Source organism: Nicotiana tabacum, chromosome 3 (assembly GCF_000715075.1).
Source record: "Nicotiana tabacum cultivar K326 chromosome 3, ASM71507v2, whole genome shotgun sequence".
NCBI lineage: Eukaryota > Viridiplantae > Streptophyta > Magnoliopsida > Solanales > Solanaceae > Nicotiana > Nicotiana tabacum.
In genome coordinates, this window is record NC_134082.1 from 132,267,678 (window position 1) to 132,291,983 (window position 24,306).

A 24,306-nucleotide genomic window follows, 5' to 3' on the forward strand; every position below is an offset into this window, starting at 1 on the left:
TTTAAATCCAGGTGACTTTTTTAATTAGGGGATATATGGTTTTTGATTTTTAAAATGCAAAATGTTAGATGGAGGACATATATGAGCTCATTTGTCAACGGCAAGGGCAGAATAGAGGTCAACTTTTAACGGAGGGCTAGTCTGTCCTATTTCACATAGTAAAGGAGCATTTTAGGTCCTTTTACGTTTTTTAAATCAGCTTCAGCACTTAAAAGTGTTTTTCAGCACCTAATGCTTATCAGCTACTCTAAATCAGCTAAGTCAAACGGGGTCTATGTCAGGATAGTGAATTCGATTGCATAGACATATTACATTTGTCGATCTCTATGTTGTGATTTTTACAATTTAATAAATAAAAAAAATTCAAAATAAAATATACTTCGCGTTAATACATGAAGCAAGACTCTTCTTTATGCAAAACTTGATACCTAGAACATGTTTGAGGTAAATGTAGTTCCTACGTAGGAGTGAAGACAGAAAAATATATTCACCGTGATAAATTTGAAGGTTAATAGTTATGAAGAAATTATAAGTTTTTCTTAGTCAAAAGAATTCCAAATAATTAGTTGCAAAATCATAAATTTTAAAACCTTTTAAACATCAATTAAGTAGAAAAAGTAACTTTTTCTTCCTCCTCCTCCAATACATGGATTATAAAATAATAATTAACTAAATAATATTTTCAAGCGCTCAAAACAAATTCATCTTGTGCAATCATTTACTACTCAAATTTTAATTAAGTATTGCTTTATGACAAACAATAGATCATCGATGTTTTAACAAGTTGAAGACAATCACAGAATCTGAATTTTATTCAACTATCTTATATACAGAGAAGCATAAAATGCTTAATATGTTTATCTCCAAATCCATATTTACAAATGATTAATCCGGATATTGATTTCAAAATATAAGCAAATCCATCATAAACTCCTATTTAAATTGAAAGATTATTTGCATAATAGAAAAAATTCGGACCAAACCTTCTCAATACTTAATTAAAATATATATTCCCGTCCTCACATCCTTGCTTTTTGCATTGATATGATCTTTCTCTCTCTGCACCAAACATTTTTTTCTATTTCAAGCAAAAAAAGGGATAAAAAAAATAAGAAATCCAAGTAACAAATACGCCAGAAAAAAATCAACAAAGCTCGGGCACATGTGCTCATAATAACAGTTTCTAATAAAACAATGTTACAATAATATTAGACTTACCTCGTCTTCGTTGACGATCTCCATCGAAGTACCCAAGGCCATAATATTAATTACTTGTTTTTTAACATTAGCATGCCAATAGCTGCTGCTTCTTCGTCTTCTTCACGTCACTGATTTACAAACTAATTTCATATACTAATAATATTATTAACTGAGAAATGGTATATGTATGGGAATGTAAGGAGACAAATTTGAAAAATGTATAGTTTTAAATACATGTATCATAATAAATTCTCTAAAATCTCTTGACTGACCAACTAGACCTTTTTTTTTTTTTTTGTATTTGTAAATAGTATTTGCATTTACATCTTTGTACAAAAAGAGTTTTTGAAGTAATATTTGGTTGAAGGATAAAATAATTATTGTTATAAATATATTATATTATGGATGTTCATTTAGTACTCCGTTGTAAATAAGCTTCTTGAAGAAGCTTATCCATATGAGACTCCACCGTAAATATGTTTATCTATTTAGTACTCTATTGGAAATAAGCTTCCTGAAAAAGCTTATCACTTCGGTACCCGATTATGGATAAACATTACCCCCGGTAGAAGATTATCCATACCGGGTATAATAAGCTTATCTTTTCAGTACCCAGTTATGGATAAACATTACCCCCGGTAGAAGATTATCCATACCGGGTATAATAAGCTTATCCTTTCAGTACCCAGTTATGGATAAACATTACCCCCGGTAGAAGATTATCCATATCGGGTATAATAAGCTTATCCTTTCAGTACTCCGTTATGGATAAACATTGCTCTCAGTAGAAGATTATCCATATCTGGTATAGTAGCAGCTTACACAACAGCTTCATTTCTTTTATAAATAGAAGAGATTTCAGTTCATTATGTACATCAGTTTGAATTCGAATAATATAACAGTTTCTCTTTATACTTGTCTTTACTTTACAGTCTTTATTTTATAACACGTTATCAGCACGAGACTCTGACATCTCGAGCAAATACTTTGAAAGTATTAGAGGTAAGAACTTTCTTTTCCTAAATAATGTCAAATCTTTCTAAACTTGAATTTGTAGCCCTGAATATATCGGGCAAAAGCTACATGTCTTGGGTGCTTGATGCTGAAATTCATCTTGATGCGATGGGTCTGGCAGACACCATCAAGGATAAAAATCAGGCATCAAATCAAGACCGTGCCAAAGCAATGATATTCCTACGTCATCACCTTGATGAGGGCCTGAAAATGGAATATCTCACTATTAAAGATCCAGTCATACTATGGAATAATTTGAAAGATAGATATGACCACCTGAAGATGGTCGTTCTTCCACAGGCACGTTATGATTGGACTCATCTAAAGCTACAAGATTTTAAATCTATCAGTGAGTATAATTCTGCTATGTTCAGAATTATTTCCCAATTGAAATTATGTGGTGATAATATTACTGATCATGATATGTTGGAGAAAACTTTCACCACTTTTCATGCCTCAAATATGCTCCTGCAGCAACAATATCGAGAGATGGGATTTAAAAAGTATTCTGAACTTATCTCACATCTTCTTATAGAAGAGCAACATAATGGGCTATTAATGAAAAATCATGAAAGCCGACCTATTGGTTCTTGTCCATTCCCTGAAGTGAATGAGACGAACTTCCACCAAGCTAAACGTGGAAGAGGTCGTGGCCCCAGTCGTGGTCATGGCCATGGTCGGGGAAGAAATCCCAATCATGGTAATAATAATGCACCAAAGAAGCCTCATCACCACCAGCAGTGGAAAAGAAAGGAACAAAAGCATGAAGCGGTGCAAGCGCCAAATGCAGAAAATGCATGCTATAGATGTGGAGGAAAAATGCACTGGTCACATACCTGTCGTACACCAAAGCACCTGGTTGAGCTTTATCAAGCCTCCTTGAAGAAGACAGAAAAATGGTGAAGCAAATTTTATTTCTGAAGATAATTTAGACTTCATTCATTTGGATGTAGATGATTACTTTGCACTCCCAGAAGGAGAAACAAGTCATGTAATTGATAGTGAATCTGTAGAAATGTAAATATTTTAGTTTTTGTTGTTTGTAATAGATAGTATGGTTATGTAATTGTTGTACATAAATAAAAGTTATGCTTTGATAATGATGTTTACTATAATATATTTTATTTATGTTATTTTGAAGAATATGGATAACCCTCAAATTATGTTTGGATCAAAGACAAATCATGAAGATATTTGTGTTATTGATAGTGGAACAACTCATGCCATATTCAACGATCAGAAATACTTTTCTTATTTGCATAAGGAAAAAGCAAATGTTTCAACAATTTCTGGTAATATAAGTTTGATTGAAGGCTCCGGAAGAGCCATAATATTTCTGTCTAAGGGAACAAAACTTATTATAGATAATGCATTGTTCTCCTCCAAGTCCCGAAGAAACTTGTTGAGTTTTATAGATATCCGCCGAAATGGGTATCATGTTGAGACAATAGATGAAATGAACAGGGAATATCTTTGTATTACAAAGAATATTTCTGGCCAGAAATGCATTGTAGAAAAGTTACCAACTTTATCTTCTGGCTTATACTATTCAAAAATTAGTACAATTGAAGCACACTCTATCGTAAACCAGAAGTTTACGGATTCAAATACTTTTGTGCTTTGGCATGGCCGTTTGGGCCATCCCGGATCAATAATGATGAGACGAATTACTGAAAATTCGAGTGGGCATCCATTAAAGAACTTGAAGATTCTTACAAATGACGAATTTTCTTGTGATGCTTGTTATCAAGGAAAAATGATCACTAGACCATCACCAATGAAGGTTGGTATTGAATCCCCTGCCTTTTTAGAGCGTATACATGGGGATATATGTGGACCTATTCACCCACCAAGTGGATTGTTTAGATATTTTATGGTCCTAATAGATGCATCTTCAAGATGGTCTCATGTGTGCCTACTATCATCTCGCAACCTGGCGTTTGCAAAGCTATTAGCCCAAATAATTCGATTAAGGGCACAATTCCCAGATTATCCTATAAAGGCTATTCGCCTTGATAATGCTGGAGAATTCTCATCTCAAGCTTTTGATGATTATTGTCTATCCGTTGGGATAAAAGTTGAACATCCTGTAGCTTATGTTCATACTCAAAATGGCCTTGCAGAGTCATTTATTAAATGCCTGCAATTGATAGCAAGACCACTACTTATGAAAATAAAATTGCCCACTACTGCTTGGGGCCATACTATCTTGCATGCAACATCACTTATCCGTCTCAGACCGACACATTATAATAAATATTCTCTGTCACAATTAGTTGTTGGTCATGAACCAAATATTGCCCATCTACGAATTTTCGGATGTGCTGTATATGTGCCAGTAGCACCACCACAACGTAGTAAGATGGGACCACAAAGAAGGATAGGAATATATGTTGGGTTTGAATCACCCTCTATTATTCGCTATCTTGAACCATTGACAGGAGATTTATTTACTGCTCGATTTGCAGATTGTCGGTTTGATGAAATAAATTTTCCACAATTAGGGGGAGAGAAAAAGGAAATCAAAAGAGAAATTGTGTGGAAAATTTCATCATTGTCTCACTTTGATCCTCGTACCCCTATATGTAATCAGGAGGTCCAGAAGATCATCCATTTACAGAATATAACAAATCAAATGCCAGACGCATTTACTAATTTGAAAAGGATAACTAAGTCACATATCCCAGTAGAGAATGTGCCTATCCGAATTGATGTCCCAGTAGGACCATCTACTATCATGAGAGATAGTGAACCTAAAGCACGCCTGAAGCGTGGTAGGCCTTTGGGTTCTAAGGATCGAAATCCTCGAAAAAGAAAATCGACAAATGATCAAAACGATACTATGAAGGGATCTCCTGAAGAGACCTAAAATCTAATTAGTTCTGAGATTCCTGAAGAAATCAATGAATCCGAAGCTCATGTGAGTGAGGAACTTTTAATAAGTTCGATCGGTGATGGGATTAATTTAAATCGATCTGAAATAGTGGTGGATAATATTTTTGCATATAATGTTGCACTTAATATTATGCAAGATAGTGAAGATCTTGAACCTCAATCTGTCGAAGAATGTCGACAAAGATCTGATTGGCCAAAATGGCAAGAGGCAATTCAATCGGAATTGAAGTCACTTGCTAAAAGAGAGGTCTTTGGACCAGTAGTCCAAACACCTGCTGGTATAAAACCAGTTGGTCATAAATGGGTTTTTGTGCGAAAAAGGAATGATAAAAATGAAGTTGAAAGATACAAAGCTCGCCTTGTTGCACAAGGATTCTCACAACGACCTGGAGTCGATTTTGATGAAACATATTCACCTGTTATGGATGCCATAACATTTCGATATCTCATCAGTTTAGCACTACATGAAAAGCTTGAAATACATCTAATGGATGTAGTTACAGCTTATCTGTACGGTTCACTTGATAATGAAATTTATATGAAAATTCCTGAAGGATTTAAAATGCCTGAAGAAAAATCTCAGGAAATGTATTCAATCAGATTACGAAGATCTTTGTACGGTTTAAAGCAATCTGGGTGCATGTGGTATAATCGCCTTAGTGAATATTTGCTGAAAGAAGGTTACATAAATGATGTTATTTGTCCATGTATATTTATAAAGAAAATAGCATCAGAATTTGTTATACTTGCTGTTTATGTTGATGACATAAATCTTGTTGGAACATCAGAAGAGCTCCAAAAGGCAATTGAATATCTTAAGAAAGAATTTGAGATGAAAGATCTTGGAAAGACAAAACTTTGTCTTGGTCTGCAAATTGAACATTTAGCAAACGTGATCTTTATCCATCAATCTGCCTATACATAAAGGGTCTTAAAATACTTTTACATGGACAAAGCGCACCTATTGAGTACACCAATGGTTGTTCGATCACTTGAAGTGAATAAGGATTTGTTCCGACCTCCAGAAGAGGACGAGAAACTCCTTGGTCCCGAAGTACCCTATCTCAGTGCAATTGGTGCACTAATGTATCTTGCTAATGCTACAAGGCCTGACATAGCATTTTCTATTAATTTACTAGCAAGATATAGTTCTTCTCCTACACGAAGACATTGGAACGGGATTAAGCATATATTGCGATATTTAAAGGGAATTCTTGATATGTGTTTGTTTTATGCTAACAAAGATAGTGTAGACCTTGTTGGTTATGCAGATGCAGGTTATTTATCTGATCCCCATAAAGCTCGATCTCAAACCGGCTACGTATTTACATATGGAGGTACTATCATATCATGGCGCTCCACAAAGCAATCTATTGTTGCTACTTCTTCAAATCACGTTGAGATAATAACTATTCATGAAGCAAGTAGGGAATGAGTATGGTTGAGATCAATAATTCATTTTATTCGAGAAAAATGTGGTTTGGAATGTGAGAAAAGACCCACAATTTTATACGAAGACAATGCTGCATGCATAGCCCAATTGAAGGGAGGATTTATAAAAGGAGATAGAACGAAGCACATTTCACCAAAATTATTCTACACACACGATCTTCAGAAAAGTGGTGACACATTTCCCTTACTAAGGTTTTTTCCCATGGGGTTTTCCTTATAAGGTTTTTTGAGGCACCTGGCAATGCGTCTTACTAAATATGTGTACTCTTTTTCCTTCACTGGGATTTTTTCCTACGTGATTTTTCCTAGTAAGGTTTTAATGAGGCACATTATCTTTTAATGAACATCCAAGGGGGAGTGTTATAAATATATTATATTATGAATGTTCATTTAGTACTCCGTTGTAAATAAGCTTCTTGAAGAAGCTTATCCATATGGGACTCCACCATAAATATGTTTATCTATTTAGTACTCTATTGGAAATAAGCTTTTTGAAGAAGCTTATCACTTCGGTACCCGATTATGGATAAATATTACCCCCGGTAGAAGATTATCCATACCGGGTATAATAAGCTTATCTTTTCAGTACCCAGTTATGGATAAACATTACCCCCGGTAGAAGATTATCCATACCGGGTATAATAAGTTTATCCTTTCAGTACCCAGTTATGGATAAATATTACCCTCAGTAGAAGATTATTCATATCGGGTATAATAATATTATCCTTTCAGTACTCCGTTATGGATAAACATTGCTCTCAGTAGAAGATTATCCATATCTGGTATAGTAGCAACTTACACAGCAACTTCCTTTCTTCTATAAATAGAAGAGATTTCAGTTCATTATGTACATCAGTTTGAATTCGAATAATATAACAGTTTCTCTCTATACTTGTCTTTACTTTACAGTCTTTATTTTATAACAATTAAGGAATCAAGTCTTTTTATTGGATTGAGTATATCAATTAGAGTACCATCATATCTTCTTTTTAAAATACAAATTTTATAACACTGACATAAAAAAGTGAGGCTCTTGGCGCATGTTAACGTGGACCAGCTAACGTGCGCTTGGAAGCCATGGGAGGGAGAGGCAGACCTAAGAAAAATCAGCAGAGGAATGCGGCTGATGAACAACGATCATCAGAGACGAGGAAAGCAGTACTAGAGCTATTTGTGTCACCTAAAGTAGTTCGAATTGAAGACCAAGCTGGAAATCTCACTCCGAGGAACATGTGGAGTGAGATAAGCAAAGAAGAAGCAGATCCATCGCGAAGTAAGGACAAATTGAAGACAATTGTAGCTACACCTACAGTTACTCAAGCTTCTGGAAGTGAATCTGGGAATGGAAAAACTCAAGAGCAAGTTAGGAATAACACCAGCAATGGAACAGTACCACGCAAGTATGGTACTGTTGAGAGCGACAAAATTGAGGAACCAAAAACTGTCAAACTGGATCAGTCATGGGCAAATGTGGTAACGAGGAATAAACTAGCTGGGAAGGGTATGAATTTTCAGTTTATGGCTCCAATCGTTCAAAATGGTGAGAAAATGGCAAAATTAGAGGTTGAAGATGTTGAGCAGGAAAATGAAAAAAGGAGATCTGCGATTATTCTGTATGTGGTAGGAGATTCACCTACCATTGAAGCTATGGAGAGATTTCTAAGCTCAGTAGGTAAATTCTCAAGGAAGCCACAGATCTACTATCATAATGAGGACTATTTTGTGATTAGGTTTAGTAATTTGGAGGAAAGAGACCAAGTGCTATTCTCTGGCCCTCAAACAGTGAATAATAAGCCTATAATTATGAAAGCATGGACTGAAGATTTCAATGTACATGATTAGGTATTGAAGACTATCCCATTATGGGTGAGGTTTCCCAATTTGCCACTTAATTGCTGGAGCATGAAAGCTTTAAGCAAGATAGGAAGCACTTTAGGGAACCCAGTATATGCTGATGAATGTACTACCGAAACAATGAGGATCTCATATGCACGAATGTTAATTGAAATGGACATAACTAGGTCACTGCCTAGAAGCGTGAAAGTGCAAGATCCTAAAGGAAGGCTAATTCAACAGGAGGTTGTCTATGATTGGGAACCAACATACTGCTCTAAATGTTTGAAAATAGGGCATGATTATGTTGTGATCAAAGGGAACAACCACAGAAATGTTCCAACAAAGGAAATTAGCCACAGGTAAACATGTTTGGTTGAGAACTGACAGAAATGAAGCTAAGTAAAAGAAGGAAGCAGAACAAAAGAAAATGATACACACTGTCCATATGGGAGAGTCAGAACCAACAGAGAAAGAAGTGAAAAGGAGGGATGAAGGGTGGATAATAGTTCTTGGAAAATCAATAGCAAGGGCAGCTAAGGCCAAACAAAATGAAGAGCAGGAAGATGTAGAAAAGAAAAAGGCCCAAATCTTGGAAAACAACACCAATTATGATGAACCAGGTACAAACAAAAGACAAATGAGTAGTTAAGGGGAACAAGAGTTGTATTATAAACCTCTTTTTATTCCAATATGATTGTGATAACCTGGAATATTAGGGGGTTGAATAAAATATATAAGCAAAAGGAGGTGAGGGAGTTTATAAAAAGTAATAATAAAGCTCTAATTGCTTTGGTTGAACATAGAGTGAAGGAGCACAGAACCAATGATATAATCAAAAAATAGCACCCGGATGACAGTGGATATCGAATGCTAGTCAAAGTAATAAAAGTAGAATATGGGTAATATGGGATCCTAGAATTTATAAATTTGATCTAGAAGATGTTGATGAACAGTTGGTACATGGGCAGATTAGAATCATATCAAAGGCAATCACATTTGGCTTTCCAGCAATATATGAATTGCATACTATCAAAGATAGACTAAGCTTGTGGAGGAAGTTGAGACAGATACATAGTATACAATAGGGGTCATGGCTAGCAATGGGGGATTATAATGCTATTCTACAGGCACAGGATAGACAACATGGTACTGAGGTACAAGATATAGAAACAAGAGACTTTAAGGAATTCATGATTGATACAGGGATGCATGAATTACAATATGTAGGAAGGAGTTATACATAGACTAACAATCACACTTATAGTAGAATAGACAAGGGTATAGTAATGCAGATTGGATGATGATAATGCCTAATATGAAAGTACAGGTCTTAGAGCCATTAATGTATGATCATTCACCATTAAGGCTAATGATAACACAAGTGCAGGGGAAGAAGAATACACCATTCAGATTCTTCAATTGTATAGCTAATCATCACCAATTCATACAGAAAGTGGAACAAGCCTGGGAAGGAGGGAGTACTGGTGGGATGATGCAAGTAGTATGGAATAAGCTAAAGAAGATAAAGGAGGCTATGAAAGAGATCAATACAAAACATTACAAAGGAGTAGATGAGAGAATAAAAGGGATCAAGGAATAGCTTCAGGCAGTTCAGGAAGAAATGAGTTCCAACCTACAAAGATTAGACCTAATTGAGAAGGAAAGAACACTTAAGGATGAGCTGGAAAAATGGGTACTAATTGAGGAAAGCATATATAGACAAACATCAAGAGTGCAATGGTTGAAGCTGGGGGATTCAAACTCAGCTTATTTCTTTACTCAAATGAAGAATAGAAGTAATTTAAATGGAATACAGATACTAACAAATGCCATGGGGGATCAGCTAGTATTGGAGGAAGATATAGAGGCATAAATCATGGGTTACTACAAGAAACTATTGGGCTCAAGAGCAGATAGTCTTCCAACTATTAATCCAAATGATATGAGAATGGGGGCAGTCTTGAATTGGGAACAACAACTGCAGCTTATCAAGCAAGTGTCCAAGGAAGAAATATGGGAAGCAATGAAGGATATTAGTGACCTAATAGCTTCTGGATATGATGGTCTAAATGCTGTTTTCTTCAAGAAATCCTGGCCAATCATTGGTCAGGATGTGACAAAGGCTGTGTTGGAGTTTTTTGAATCAACTCAAATGTTTAGGCCTATCAATTGCACAACAATTACTTTGATTCCTAAAGTCAAAAATCCTGCAAACATTAAAGAGTATAGGCCTATCTCATGCTGTACAGTCCTGTATAAAGTGATATCAAAGGTTCTTACCAAGAGGCTATAGAGTGTGATGGATAGTCTGTTACTGCACATCTTGATTTTGGATAACCTGAAAGGTGATAGCAATATTTTTTGCGCAAGTAATATATGCCCACTTCAATATGCTGCAAATGAAGGGGTGTCACCTAGATGTATGATGAAACTGGATATATAAAAAGCCTATGATTCAATAGAATGGGGCTATATGGAGCAGATATTACAAGCATTAGCATTCCCAGAGCAGTTTATAAGATGGATCATGACATGTATGGAAACTATCACATACATAATCATGATAAATGGTGCACTAACTAAGCCATTTGATGCTAGGAAAGGATTGAGGCAAGGGGACCCTCTTTAACTATTTCTATTTGTGTTTGCAATGGAGTACTTGACAAGGAAATTAAAGAAACTGGCTGAAATCCCAAACTTCAACTTCCACCCCAAGTGTGCTAATATGCAAACCTTGCAACTTGGTTTTGCTGACTATCTATTATTGTTTTGCAGGGAAGATATTAGATCAGTTAAAATATTGTTCCAATGCTTTATGGAATTCTCAAGAGCATCTAGATTGCAGATAAATAAAAACAAAAGTTCAATTTTCTTTGGAGGAGTCACAAATGAATAGCAGGAGGAGATCCTAGCATTTCTAGGAATTTAGAGAGGAGTTCTACCAGTTAGATACCTTGGTGCACCACTGAGCTCCAAAAGAATATCTATAGCACAGTGCCAACCACTCATTGACAAGATAATGGGAAGAATTACCTCATGGACTGCAAAATTCTTGTCCTATGCAGGAAGGATTCAGCTCATAAAAAGTGTTATGTTCTCCATCCAAACCTACTGGGCCCAAATATTTGTTCTACCAAAGAAAATCACAAAACTTATTGAGGCAATATACAGGAGTTTCTTATGGACTGGAGAAGGTAAAGTATCAAAAAAAGCTCCATTAGCATGAGAGAAAGTATGCATCCCTAAGTTAGCCGGTGGATTCAATATCATGAATATAGCAATCTGGAACAAAGCTACCATATGTAAGAAATTTTGGAACTTATGTAAAGAGAAGAAGAAGCTATGGGTACAATGGGTACATGATTATTACATTAGAGGAAGAAACATCTGGATAGTACAATTAAAGCAAGCTTCATGAATGGTAGGCAAGATCATGAAGGCACAGAGGACTATGATGGAAGCAGAATTCAGCCAGGATAATATTACAAATATGAATAGCTGTTCTATCAATCAAATTTATCACAAGCTGCGAGGTACATTTGAGAAAGTAAGTTGGAGGAAAGTAGTTTGTCACAATGGAGGATGTCCCAGATGGAAATTTGTATTAACTATGACAGCACATGAAAGATTATATACAAAGGATAGATTGCAAAGATGGGGAATGACAGTTGATCAAGATTGTATCCTGTGTAACAATGAAAAGGAAACCATACAATACTTGTTCTTCGAGTGTTCATATTCAAAAGCACTGTGGAGTAAACTGTTAGAGTGGCCAGGCATTGACAGGCCAAGGATGGGAAGAGGAGCTAAAATTGGCAGAGAAATGGGCCAAAAGAAGAAATGCAACAGCTGAATTATACAAGATGGTACTAGCAGCAACAATTTACTATGTGTGACACGAAAGAAATGGTAGAATTTTTCAAAACAAGACGAGAAGATGGGAGACAGTTTGCAAGCTGATAGTCCAAGAGATACACTGTCGTAGCAACAGGAAAATAGAATTTTTTTTGCATAGTTTAAATTGGTATCCAGTGTAATAGATGTAGATACTACATAGGGGATATGGGGTGAAATTAGTTTGATAGGCAATTATGTAAGGATTTGATTTACTTGTAAATATTTTCTCGGTAAATGAAAGATTTAATTACCAAAAAAATATATAATATAATATAATATAATATAAACTTCGATAAGATCCTAATTTGCTACATCTCTAAAGGGCTTTTCCTTATTGGTTTCTCAGAAGAGGATTGTTGGGAATTGGGATATTTTTATCCTTATTCCGAGAATGGGCATGATCATGGATCAAATTTAGTACTTTTCGGATTATAATTTCGAATTTCGGATTTTGTAAATTGCAATTCGAATTTAAACCAAATTAAACTCGGATTAGAATGGATTTTGATGCTTGGATCGGATAAATATTTTGGATTTCAGTTCGGATTGTACGCCCTATTAAGATGCTAAAGTAAATCATTTTAATATGCTATCTTCGACCATTTTCAGTAACAAAACTCATTCATTTCCATATCTTTTAGCTTTAATATTAAAAGGAAAGAAAAGGCAAAACAGTGAGAGAAATAACAAAGAAGCCTTTGAATTTTTAAAAGAGCATCCATCACATTTATATGTAAAATATAAATTTCGGGTCGCGGTTCGGTTTGAATGCAAATTGAGCCAAACTGTATGCGATCCGATATCTAAAATAATTAAAATAAAGATCCGAAAATCCGATCCAAATAGCTAAATTCCAGTCCAAACCAATCCAAATAACACAGATCAGTTCGGATTATCGGGTTGACCCAAATTGTCACGACCTAAATTTTCCTCCGTTGGGTGTCGTGATGGCACCTAGTCTTAGGGACTACGTAAGCCTAACAACTTCTGAAAATAATAACAAAATAAATAAAGATTAGCAATTCCAAATTTAGAATTCTCTAAACAAGTATTACAAACCCAAAATCGGTAGTACAAGTCATAAGCTCTACAGGGTTTGCTAGAAAACCTGTAAAAACAATTGTTCCAAAATAGGAGTAAACAATGTAAGTACAAAAAAAAACTAGAAGGTGACTCCGAAGCCTACAAACGCAGCATCAGGTTTACCTTGAGTCTTCACTGAAAGATTTGAACAACTAGCTAATGATCGACTGACTCCGCAATACCTGAATCTGTACAAAAATATACAAAAGTGTAGTATGAGTACACCACAACAGTGCCCAACAAGTATCAAGACTAACCTCAATGGAGTAGTGACGAGAAACAGCCGGGACACCTACTGGACGAAACAACCTAAACAGGTATAAGTATAGAAAACAACAAAATATGATATCTACATAAAGACTACGCGAAATAGCAAATAATACGGTAATTGTAGTAAGAAGGAAAACAACAACTATCAGTAGAATACCGTAATAATGACACAGAAGAATGAACGAAAACACAGCCTAAATTCTATAATCACAGATAGAGGAAGGACAAGTAATAACTCAACAGAAACGACCGCTTCCATACCAGGTTTTAGCCAAATAAACTCCACGAGTTACCAAACCCCCGGCTATTTTCAACTCACGGGTCCCAACACCTGAACCCTAACACTTGGCATCTTGTGCCCTCATTACACTTTATGACCGCGCTGGCAACTCACATGCCAAATAGAGCCAGCAAGTAAACAAGAGTGTGCATCTATACTCAACAATATCAAGAATCCTCTTTAACCGATAAGAGTGCTTAACTATATGTATGCTTGTGCAAGTGTTCTAACATAGATCATGCCAGCTAGTAAGTATAGAAAAAGAAATGGACAACACGTAGAATATTTTCCAACAACTTTTCACAAGATAAAGCGCATAAGGTAAGTGTACCACTACACAAGTCATCACAATCAATCCCTGACACAGCCCACCTTGTCTCGCTATGTGTGCAATAGTAAAGTGAATGCCCGACTTGTCTCGCCACACGTGCATAATACACACACACACACACACACACACACACACACACACACACACACACACACACACACACACACACACACACACACACACACACACACACACACACACACACATATATATATATATATATATATATATATATATATATATATATATATATATATATTCCGGGATGGATCTTCCCTGGGCAAATATCAATAATAACAATAGCACGACAGAAACCTCGTGCAACCCAATAATACTCGCACAACAGAAACCTTGTGCATTACAATAACAACAACCGCACGGCAGAAACCTCATGCATCGCAATGACAACGGCACAACAGAAACATCGTGCATCATAACAACAAGTACAAGAGCAACAATAGCAATAAATACAAGAGTACGACAAGTAAATCAACTCAAGAACTTTCGATCGTAGAAAAACGGTAGAACTAGTTCACAAGAAATAACCTTTACTCTAAATGGAATGCAACTTAATTCAATAACTTTTCTTGTAAACAACGGTTGGAAAATAAAAGGACTTTTAAGGTTTCGTGCTGATTGTGTCACTTGTCCATCAAATAGTTGAAGTATCAAAGTCAAATTTATATTTGTGAATATGGAGACAATAATTTAGCCAAATTTAAAGTAGAGAACAATAGAAGTCAAACTTAAGTATGAGACAAGAATTATTTGCTAGAATATACCTGAAAATCAAATTGAAAAATTAAAACGATGTTTCCGTCATCAATTTGGGAAATGTTTTTACGCCTAAACTTATTAAAGTGGATGTGAATTTTTTTATTGAAAATTTTCAAGAACCATTCTTTAATTTTGCTCATAAATAAACTTAGATATGCTATTTACATGGTCTTATTTCAATTTCTCGACAAAATACTAATATTCACATGATAAAATTTCTAAAAACTATCATGCGCCGTCTTAATAATTAGATATAAGTTTAATTAACACAAATCTACTCCTCGTTTCATGAGACATCACTTGCATGGAGCTGATCGATCATGACTATGATGATAATGCGTGGAAATAACATCTTCTTTCCACTATTTTTAATATCAAGGAAAATCGACAATAACAATGGTCCCAATGGGTTGGATGTGATTTTCAACATGATGTTATTATAATACTTATCTTTCTAAGGTTAATGAAAAATATTTTAGTATTGGCCAAACATGCTATAATTCTTTTTTAAAAAAAAAAGGTGGAAGATAAACAGAATTTAACTCGTACGAGAGCAATAGACATGATGTAATATGCAAAATAATGACAGGTAGAGTTTGAGAAGATTTTTTGTATACTTAACTATTGTCAATTACCATACGACTATATATATTCTGTGTTCTATGTTGCTGATCTGATCATCTATAAAAAATATTAAGTATTGTTTGACCAAAAAATGTCAAAACCCTTTTTGATTAAAATAATTAATAATGATGATGAGGTCAATATTAGTCAAGTACAATAAAATCTAGATCAAATGATGGAATGAGTAAACAAGATGAAAGATATAATAATTCTATTCGAATCCAATAAGTCCTCATAAATGCGAAGACTTAAATTCATAAGTAGAACCGTCACAGATGCGATCGGTGTAAGAGAGAATAAGTGCGGGATGATTGGAGAATTTTAGGATCTTCTCTGATAAACAAGACTGCTCTTTATTTCAATCTCAGATGATTCTTTTACAAAGTCTCTCCCCCCTCTTTCTTCACTTACCCTTTCTATTTATACGGGAAAATCTCTCAAAAAACCCTAAAAAGTACAACATAGAGCATATTCGAAAAGCATATTCTTACTGCCTCCCACTAAGTTCACACGGTTGTGGACTTTATGCGTCGACTGACCGCCCAGGGATTACCTTCCACCATGACGACCATCAGATGATGCATTGCGATACCCTCGTACCTTTTCCTACTAAGTAATGGCCGTGGTTGCAAAATTTGGACCCATACAGTTAGTCCCTCCGCTTGTTGAAGTTGCGGCCTTGTGCGTCCTTGATAAGCGGACGTCGTCCATACCCGCGAAGAAATTTGGCGGTTAGATCGTACCGGTTTAATTGATAATCGAAAGAGTGGCGCAATCTACGGTATTCCGGATAGTGTAGCACATCGGGGAGTGACGTCACTCTTACGTGCGTCATCATTACGCATCTTCCCGAGGTAGAGACCGATTGGCTTGTCGCTTCGATTTTGGTGCCACTAACAGCCTTTTACTTCGATTCTGGCGCCATCCAAACCTTATAAATAGATGGAGGTTTGGTTCTTTCAAGAACTTTCAAACATTTCCTTTTCTAGTGTATGTGTTATCTTCTTTGGCCATCTCTTTCTGTACCTTGTGCTCTACTTTCGTGATTTTTCTCTTCTCCTTCTACCGTTCATCGTTCTTTGTTTTATCAATATACCTTCTACCATCAAGATGCCTAGAACACATCTCTCTCTCGAAGAGGTTTCCGACGCCACCCCACTTTCTATAGCACATCCCTCTGGTAGTGAGGATGTAGTGGTAGAGGAAGGGGACAACCTCCCCATCATGGAGGAGATACTACCGAGAAATCCCATGGTTTGGAATGATTTTCTTAAAGAGCCTATTCCATCTCCTACTCTGGTGATTTTTGAATCGAGAAGGCTTACATAGATGACCTTCGATCTACGTATAACATTCCCTTCCATGTTGAAATGGTTCCGGCTGGGAGGGACCTTGTGGAAGTTCATAGGCCGGGGTATTGTGCTTTTCACAAATATCCCCTCATGATAGGCCACTCATTCCCCCTTCTTCCATTAGCGGAGGAATTTTTCCGTTTCTATGAGGTCTGCCCGGTGTAGCTCTCCCCGTATACATATAAGATATTTCTAGTATTGACGATGTACGCGGAGTTAGCAGGGTGCGAAATTGATCTTCGCCACCTCTTGCATTTTTTCCCCTAGTTTTCACAAGGGAACTATGATTCACTTGAGACATCATAGGACCAAGGGGCTAGTGGTCGGAATAGATGATCGTGCGAGCCGCAAATTTTGGCATAAATACTTCTTCGTTAAAACCGAGCATCTTGTGTCGGACCCCGTTGGATTCCCTGAGCAATGGAATAACAATCGTAGGTATTGGTATTTATTATCTATTTTTGCCCTTTCTGACTTAGAATTTATTTGTAACTCTCTTTTGCATCTGCGAGGCGTAGACCACGTCCCCTCATCAGTATAGCGGACTAGGTAGCCCGTTGACTGTCTTATCCAGTGGAGACTCGAGATTGACCTTCTTTCATTAAACTCTTTGGGCCGAAGGCTCCGTTCGGTGAGTGTCATCTTCTGTTTTGAACTTTGGCTATTTGTCTTTGTTTATTGATACGACCCCTCGTGATGACAGGTCATAGAGCTTCTAGGAAGAAGGCCCCAATCCTTGCATTTCACCAGGCCATCACATCGGCGGGGATGCAGTTTACCTTAGATGAGTCCGTCCGAGGGGTCGTGCTCAGCCGATACAGGTGAGAGACTCATCTTGGGATATGGTTGTAAGGGATGAGATCTCTTCTCGACTGGCTTATTATCTCATGGATGAGTCCTCTGATGGGGACGAATCTCTATCGAGGAAAAAAAGGAGGGTAGATCTCGGGAAGGACGTTGCCAATGATGCTGGTAAGAGTGGAACTGGTGCGTTGGAGACAACACTTGTGCCCATTTTTATGGCGGATGCCATTTTGGCAGGGAGATCACCCCGGATAGAAGGAATATACCAAGGAGGGGGGGGTCTGTACGTTCTGCCGAGGGTGGCACATCATCCATCGTTGGAGGAGGGGTACACGCCGGGGGCAACGACTCGGTTTTGGACGTCGACCCAGGAGACATACGAGAGTTCTTAGAGTGTCACACTCGTGTAGAGGTTAGAACGGAGGGTTCTGATCGGCACATAGTCATTCCTAGGGACTACGACTTGTTGTCGAACTGCGATCAGGTGGTGTCAGTGTTTGCCCCTTTATGTGCTGCTCCTGAGAACACGACACTTAAAATGATGAGTGATGTAGAGTTTTCACGGAGCGTCTCCGGAATGGATCTACGGGTAAATGCTTCTCTTTTTCTTTTCGTCGTTGGGCCTGTTTCACATCCTTAGCCCATTCTTTTATTTTGACTTTGTTTTTCATTTTAGACCCTCATCATGGAGGTCGAGCGTTAACGCCGGGAAAGGAGAATGTCGATTGTCTATGGGAAGATATCCTCCAAATATCAAGAATACCGCACCAAGCATCGTACGATGGCCGACATCTTTACTGAGGATCGCGACTTTCAGCTATTCCACGATGGGCTTAAGCAAAGGGAGGATCAACTGGCGCATACGGTTGACGAGCTGAAAGAACGATATGAGGACCTTATGAAGGCTATTGCTCGTTGTAGTGAACTCGAGGCGGTCCTTAAGGTCAGGAAGATGAGCTCGAGCTGAGTAAGGGAGTGATGGCCGAAAATGCAAACCTCTAAGTAAAGGTGGCCAATTTAACCACTGAGCTTGACAAGAAGGCAGTGGAGGTTGTTGGCCTTAAGGATGAGTTGAGTGCTAATGCTGACGGTTTGGCTCATGCCGAAAGGGATAGGGAAACTATCATTTTTGAGGCAGCGGCTCTGGAAGACGCCCTCCGTGTTTTCAGGTTAGAGCGGGACAAGGAGGTAGAAGCAACTTCGCTTAAGGTAGCAAGTTTTGAGGGGCGTATTCAAGATTTGGAGGCAGAATTGTCCGCGTTAAATGAACAGGTGGCTATTTTGAAAGCGGAGGACATGCGACGACAATCGCAGCCTTCTACATCTCTTGTTTCGGCTGATCTTGTCATGCCTCGGCATTTGTATGAGCTGTGGGTTCATGATGAAGCCCAGCTTGATATGTATAAGTCTCTTTATGTTGACGGGAGGACGTCCAAGGCCGAGCTTCGGGACATGCATATTAAAGCGCGTGCCGCTCGAGAGGCGTGTGGTTATGACCCCGTCACGCCTGGTGGAGACGATGTCGATTTTGACGATCAGACAAACTTGCCTCCGATTATTAGTAAAATGAGGAGTATTCCACGAGGGGGGTGGTGATGCATCATAGGACTTGGCTGTATTCATTTTGCTTTGCCATTTTTGTGGGGGCGCTCTTGAGCCCTTTGTAAAAAAAAGCTTTTGTATAACAGCTGTAATGGAGCAATTACTTTTTATTGTGTACCTCTGAATTATATTCTTGTTGTGTTTGTTTGTTTGGTGACGTCCTTTGTCGTAGTTGTACTTATTTCGAGTTGTCAAAATATTACCTATTATGTTTCGAGCGATATTGCACTTATGTTGAGCTTTTTCCTTTGGTAACGGCCTTAGCCATGGGGTGTCATTTGTACTTAATGTCAAAATGTTAACCTGTCGTGGTTCGAATGGTATCAAACCCTTTCGTGGTGATAGCCTTAGCTAGGGGGTGTTATTTCGACTTAACGTCAAAATGTTAACCCGTCGTGGTTCGAATGGTATCAAACTCTTTCATGGCGATGGCCTCAGCCATGGGGTGTTATTTTGAATTAATGTCGAAATGTTAACCCGTCGCGGTTTGAATTGTATCGAACCTTTTCATGGCGATGGCCTTATCCATGGGGTGTTGTTTCGACTTAACGTCAAAATGTTAACCCATTATGGTTCGAATAGTATCAAACTCTTTCGTGGCGATGACCTCAACCATGGGGTATTATTTTGACTTAATGTCGAAATGTTAACCCGTCGTGGTTCGAATGGTATCGAACCCTTTCGTGGCGATGGCCTTAGCTATAGGGTGTTATTTCGACTTAACGTCAAAATGTTTAACCCGTTGTGATTCGAGTGGTGTCGAACTCCTTTCTTTGATAATGGCCTTGGCCATTGGGATGTTACTTTCGAGCTGGTGCCGAAGTAGTATCCCATCGTGGTTCGAGTGGTATTGAACCCCTTTCTTTCATAATGGCCTTGGCTATTGGGATGTTACTTTCGAGCTGGTGCCGAAGTAGTATCTCTTCGTGATTCGAGTGGTGTCGAACCCTTTTGTGGTGACGGCCTTAGCCATGGGTTGTTGCATGTGCCTGTTTCATTCATATATTGGAGATACTTGTGGATTTCGTACATTCATTGGAGCAATTTTATTCATGCGTTGGAGATACATGTCGTTTTTATGCATTCATTGGAGCAATTTTATTCATGCGTTGGAGATACATGTCGGTTTTAAACATTTATTGGAGTAATATCTTCATTGCTCGGCCTAGAGATGCTATCGGCAGGTTGGGCGATGAATTATACTCTGAACATCTAGACGTCCCCCTCGTTGCCTCATTAAAAACCTCCCCGAGCAAACCCGATTGGGACAAAACTCGGGTAAGGGAAAAAGAGTGCGACTTAGGCGGTGTTGTTTCTCAGAAGTGGAAATATTTGAGGTGGGCGACATTCTAGTTGTTTTGTAGTAGTTTTCCTTCAATTGTTTCCAACTAGAATGCTCCTTTGCTTGCTGCTGCTGTGATTTTATATGGCACGTCCTAGTTTGTTCCTAATTTTCCTTCATTTAGGTCTTTTGCTGCCTGTGTTTTGGCCTTGAGGACGTAATCTCCGACTCTAAGTGGTCGTACTTTGGCCTTCTTGTTGTAGTACCTTTATGCTTGTTGTTTTTGGGCTATCATTCTTATGTGAGCCATGTCCCTTCATTCTTATACCTCGTCCAGGTCATGTATTCTGTTTTCATCATTGCTTGGTCTGCTCTCGTTAGAGTACCTCAGGCTGGGTTCTCTAACCTCAACGGGTATAACTGCATCGGTACCGTAGACCAGCGAATACGACATCTCACATATGCTGGTTTTTGGCATTATGCGGTAGGCTCATAACACCTTTGGTAGCAGTTCTAGCCATAGCCCTTTGGCGTCCTCGAGCTTTTTCTTTAATATATTCAATATTGTTTTGTTAGAGGATTCCGCTTGACCGTTGTCATTGGGGTGATATGGCATGGAGAGTATCCACATGATGTGCCATTTTTCGAAGAATTCAGTCATCTTTTTCCCGATGAACTGAGGTCCATTGTCGCAACTGATTTCTTTGGGGATGCCAAAACATCATATGATATTTTTCCAGATGAACGCGATGACTTCCTATTCGCATATTTGAGCAAATGCACCTACTTCCACCCATTTGGAAAAGTAATCAGTTAAAACAAAAAGGAAGTGTATCTTACCTCGCTTTACTGGGCGGGGTCCGACGATATCCATCCCCCATTTTAGGAACGACCATGGAGAATTTATGGAGTGCAGGAGTTCGCCCGCCTGGTGTATCATAGGGGCGTATTTCTGGCACTGCTCACTTTTCTTGACGTAATCTGCGACCTCTTTTCTCATAGTGGGCTAGTAGTATCCTGCTCGAATAAGACATCTGACGAGGGACCGATTTCCTGTATGGGCACCGCATTGACCCTCGTGTACCTCTTCGAGCACATGCCTCATTTGATTCGGTCCAAGGCATTTGGCCAAGGGACTACCAAACGTCCTTTTGTAAAGGTCATGGTTTATGAGGCCGTATCTGGCTACTTGTATTCGAAGCTTTTTGGCTTCTTTTTTATCATGTGGGAGTGTTCCCTCCTGAAAATATGATATGATGCGGTTGCACCAATCCCAAGTTAAATTTATAGAATGTACCTCGATTTGGTCTATTGATGAGTGGAGGAGGGTGACCACGTTCTCATTGGTGATATTTTTAGTTGTTGCTGCCAGCTTGGGGAGACCGTCCGCTTCAATATTTTGCGCCCGTGGTATTTGGTCGAGTCGGCATTCGTCGAATTCGGTAGCATCTTGTGGATTTCGGTCTGGTATTTCTGTAGCCTCTTCTCCTTGATATGGAAAGTCACAGTAACTTGGTTTATGACAAGTTGAGATTCGCAGTGGAGGATGACTCGTCGTGCACCATATTTGAGGGCCAATTTCAGTCCTGCAATTAGGACCTCATACTTAGCCTCATTGTTAGTCATTTCAGGGCACCATATCGATTGGCGAGTCACTTCGCCCATTGGGACTTCGAGTACGAGTCCTTATCTAGATCCCGACGCATTGGATGCGCCATCGGTGTAAAAGACCAATAGGTCGGGTCGCCCAGGAGGGGCGCGAAGTGCTTCTTGCTCGACCTCAGATAGTATTTCCGCACTGAAGTCGGCGATGAAGTAGGTGAGTATTTGTGATTTTATTGCAGTTTCCGGTTGATATGTTATATCGTGTTCGCTCAATTCTGTGGCCCATTTGGCCAATCTACCCAACAACTCGGGTTTGTGCAGGATGCTCTTGAGAGGAAAAGTCATCACCACCTTTATGGGGTGACACTGAATATATGGTCTGAGCTTTCATGAAGCTACGACCAACGCCAAAGCCAATTTTTTGAGGTGGGGATATCTCGTTTCGGCGTCAACTAAAGTTTTGGTGATATAGTAAATCGGAGATTGTGTACCTTTGCTTTCACGGACCAAAATCGGGCTTACCGCGACTTCGGAGATGGCTAGGTAGACAAGGAGGCATTCGCCTAGATCTGCCTTGGTGAGTAATGGTGGTGAGGATAAGTATGTTTTCAATTTTCTCAGGGCATCGACACACTCCAAATTCCACTGGAGCTCATTGTCTTTCTTTAGCACACTGAAAAATTTATGACACATATCTGACGACCGTGAGATGAACCTTGACAGGGCGGCTATCCGACCTGTCAATTTTTGTACCTGTTTTTTGCTGGTTAACATTTTTGGTATTCCTTCGGTGGCCTTAATCTAATCTGGGTTGAACTCGATGCCTCTTTGCGATACTAGGAAACCGAGGAATTTGCCCGAGGTTACGCCGAAGGCGCATTTTTTAGTTTTAAGTTTCATGTCGTACGGCGTTAATATGTCGAAGGCTTCTTCAAATGATCGATATGATCTTCTTTCCTTTTCGACTTAACCAGCATGTCGTCGATGTAGACTTACATTGTTTTGCCGAGTTGGTCTTTGAACATCTTGGTGACCAATCTCTGGTATGTCTCCCATGCATTCTTTAGTCCGAACGGCATGACCTTATAGCAGTACGTTCCTTAGTGAGTGATGAAAGTGGTTTTCTCCTGGTCTTCTTCCTCCATGAGGATCTGGTTGTAACCCGAGTAGGCATCTAAGAAGCTTAGCAACTCTTGTCCTGCTGTTGCGTCGATGAGCTGGTCGATATGTGGCAATAGAAAAGTGTCTTTTTGGCAGGCCTTGTTTAGGTCTGTGAAATCTACACACATCCGCCACTTTCCATTTTTCTTCTTTACCATGACCACATTGGCGACCCACTGGGGATATTTTGACTCTCGGACGGAGCCATCTACGAGCAACTTGTTGATTCTTCACTGACGGCTTCGTTGATTACGACATTGAATTTCCTTCTTATTTGCTGCACTGGCGGGTAGAGAGGGTCAACATTCAGTTTGTGCGTGGCAATATCTTTCGGGATACCTGGCATATCTGCATGGGAGAATGCAAACAAATCGAAATTGTCAATTAAGAATTACAAAACTTATCCAATTTTGAGAGGTTGTGCCCGATATAAGCCTTTTTTGTTGTCATTAACGTCTAGTAGGATGGTGGAGATCCTCTATTGTCAACTCGGATGCTTCTACGATGTCAGGATCCCTGAAATGTCTGTTTGTACGTCAAGTTTGGTTCCCGACATCGATGATTGCTATGCTTCCACACTTGCCCCTTTTAGCTATTGGGTGTGGGCGCAATCCTGGGCAATGCAATAGCATTCCTGTGTGGTGCGTTATTCACCCCGAATGCTGAATACCCCCTATAAAGTAGGAAACTTGATTACTTGATAAAGACTGGACGAGACTGCTCGTATGGCGTGTATCCACAAGTGCCTTATGATAGTGTTGTAGGCTGTATCTTGATCCATGACATGAAACGTAGTTTCTAGGGTGACTCCTCTGGCTAGGATGGGCAGCACTATCTCTCC

The 24,306-nt window shown here is 38.7% G+C and overlaps 2 protein-coding genes across 2 annotated transcripts; both read left to right on the plus strand.

Annotated features, from left to right (window-relative positions):
- Nucleotides 1–10,273: 10,273 nt before the first annotated feature.
- LOC142177435 (uncharacterized) lies at nt 10,274–11,293 on the plus strand. Its single transcript, XM_075246047.1, has 3 exons — nt 10,274–10,669; nt 10,880–11,007; nt 11,173–11,293. Exons 1-3 carry the CDS (start codon nt 10,274–10,276, stop codon nt 11,291–11,293), a joined length of 645 nt encoding a protein of 214 aa, XP_075102148.1.
- Nucleotides 11,294–11,815: 522 nt separating this feature from the next.
- LOC107818219 (uncharacterized) lies at nt 11,816–12,250 on the plus strand. The gene has a single exon (XM_016644171.1). The coding sequence runs from the start codon at nt 11,816–11,818 to the stop codon at nt 12,248–12,250; it is 435 nt and encodes a 144-aa protein (XP_016499657.1).
- The last annotated feature ends 12,056 nt before the right edge of the window (nt 12,251–24,306 follow it).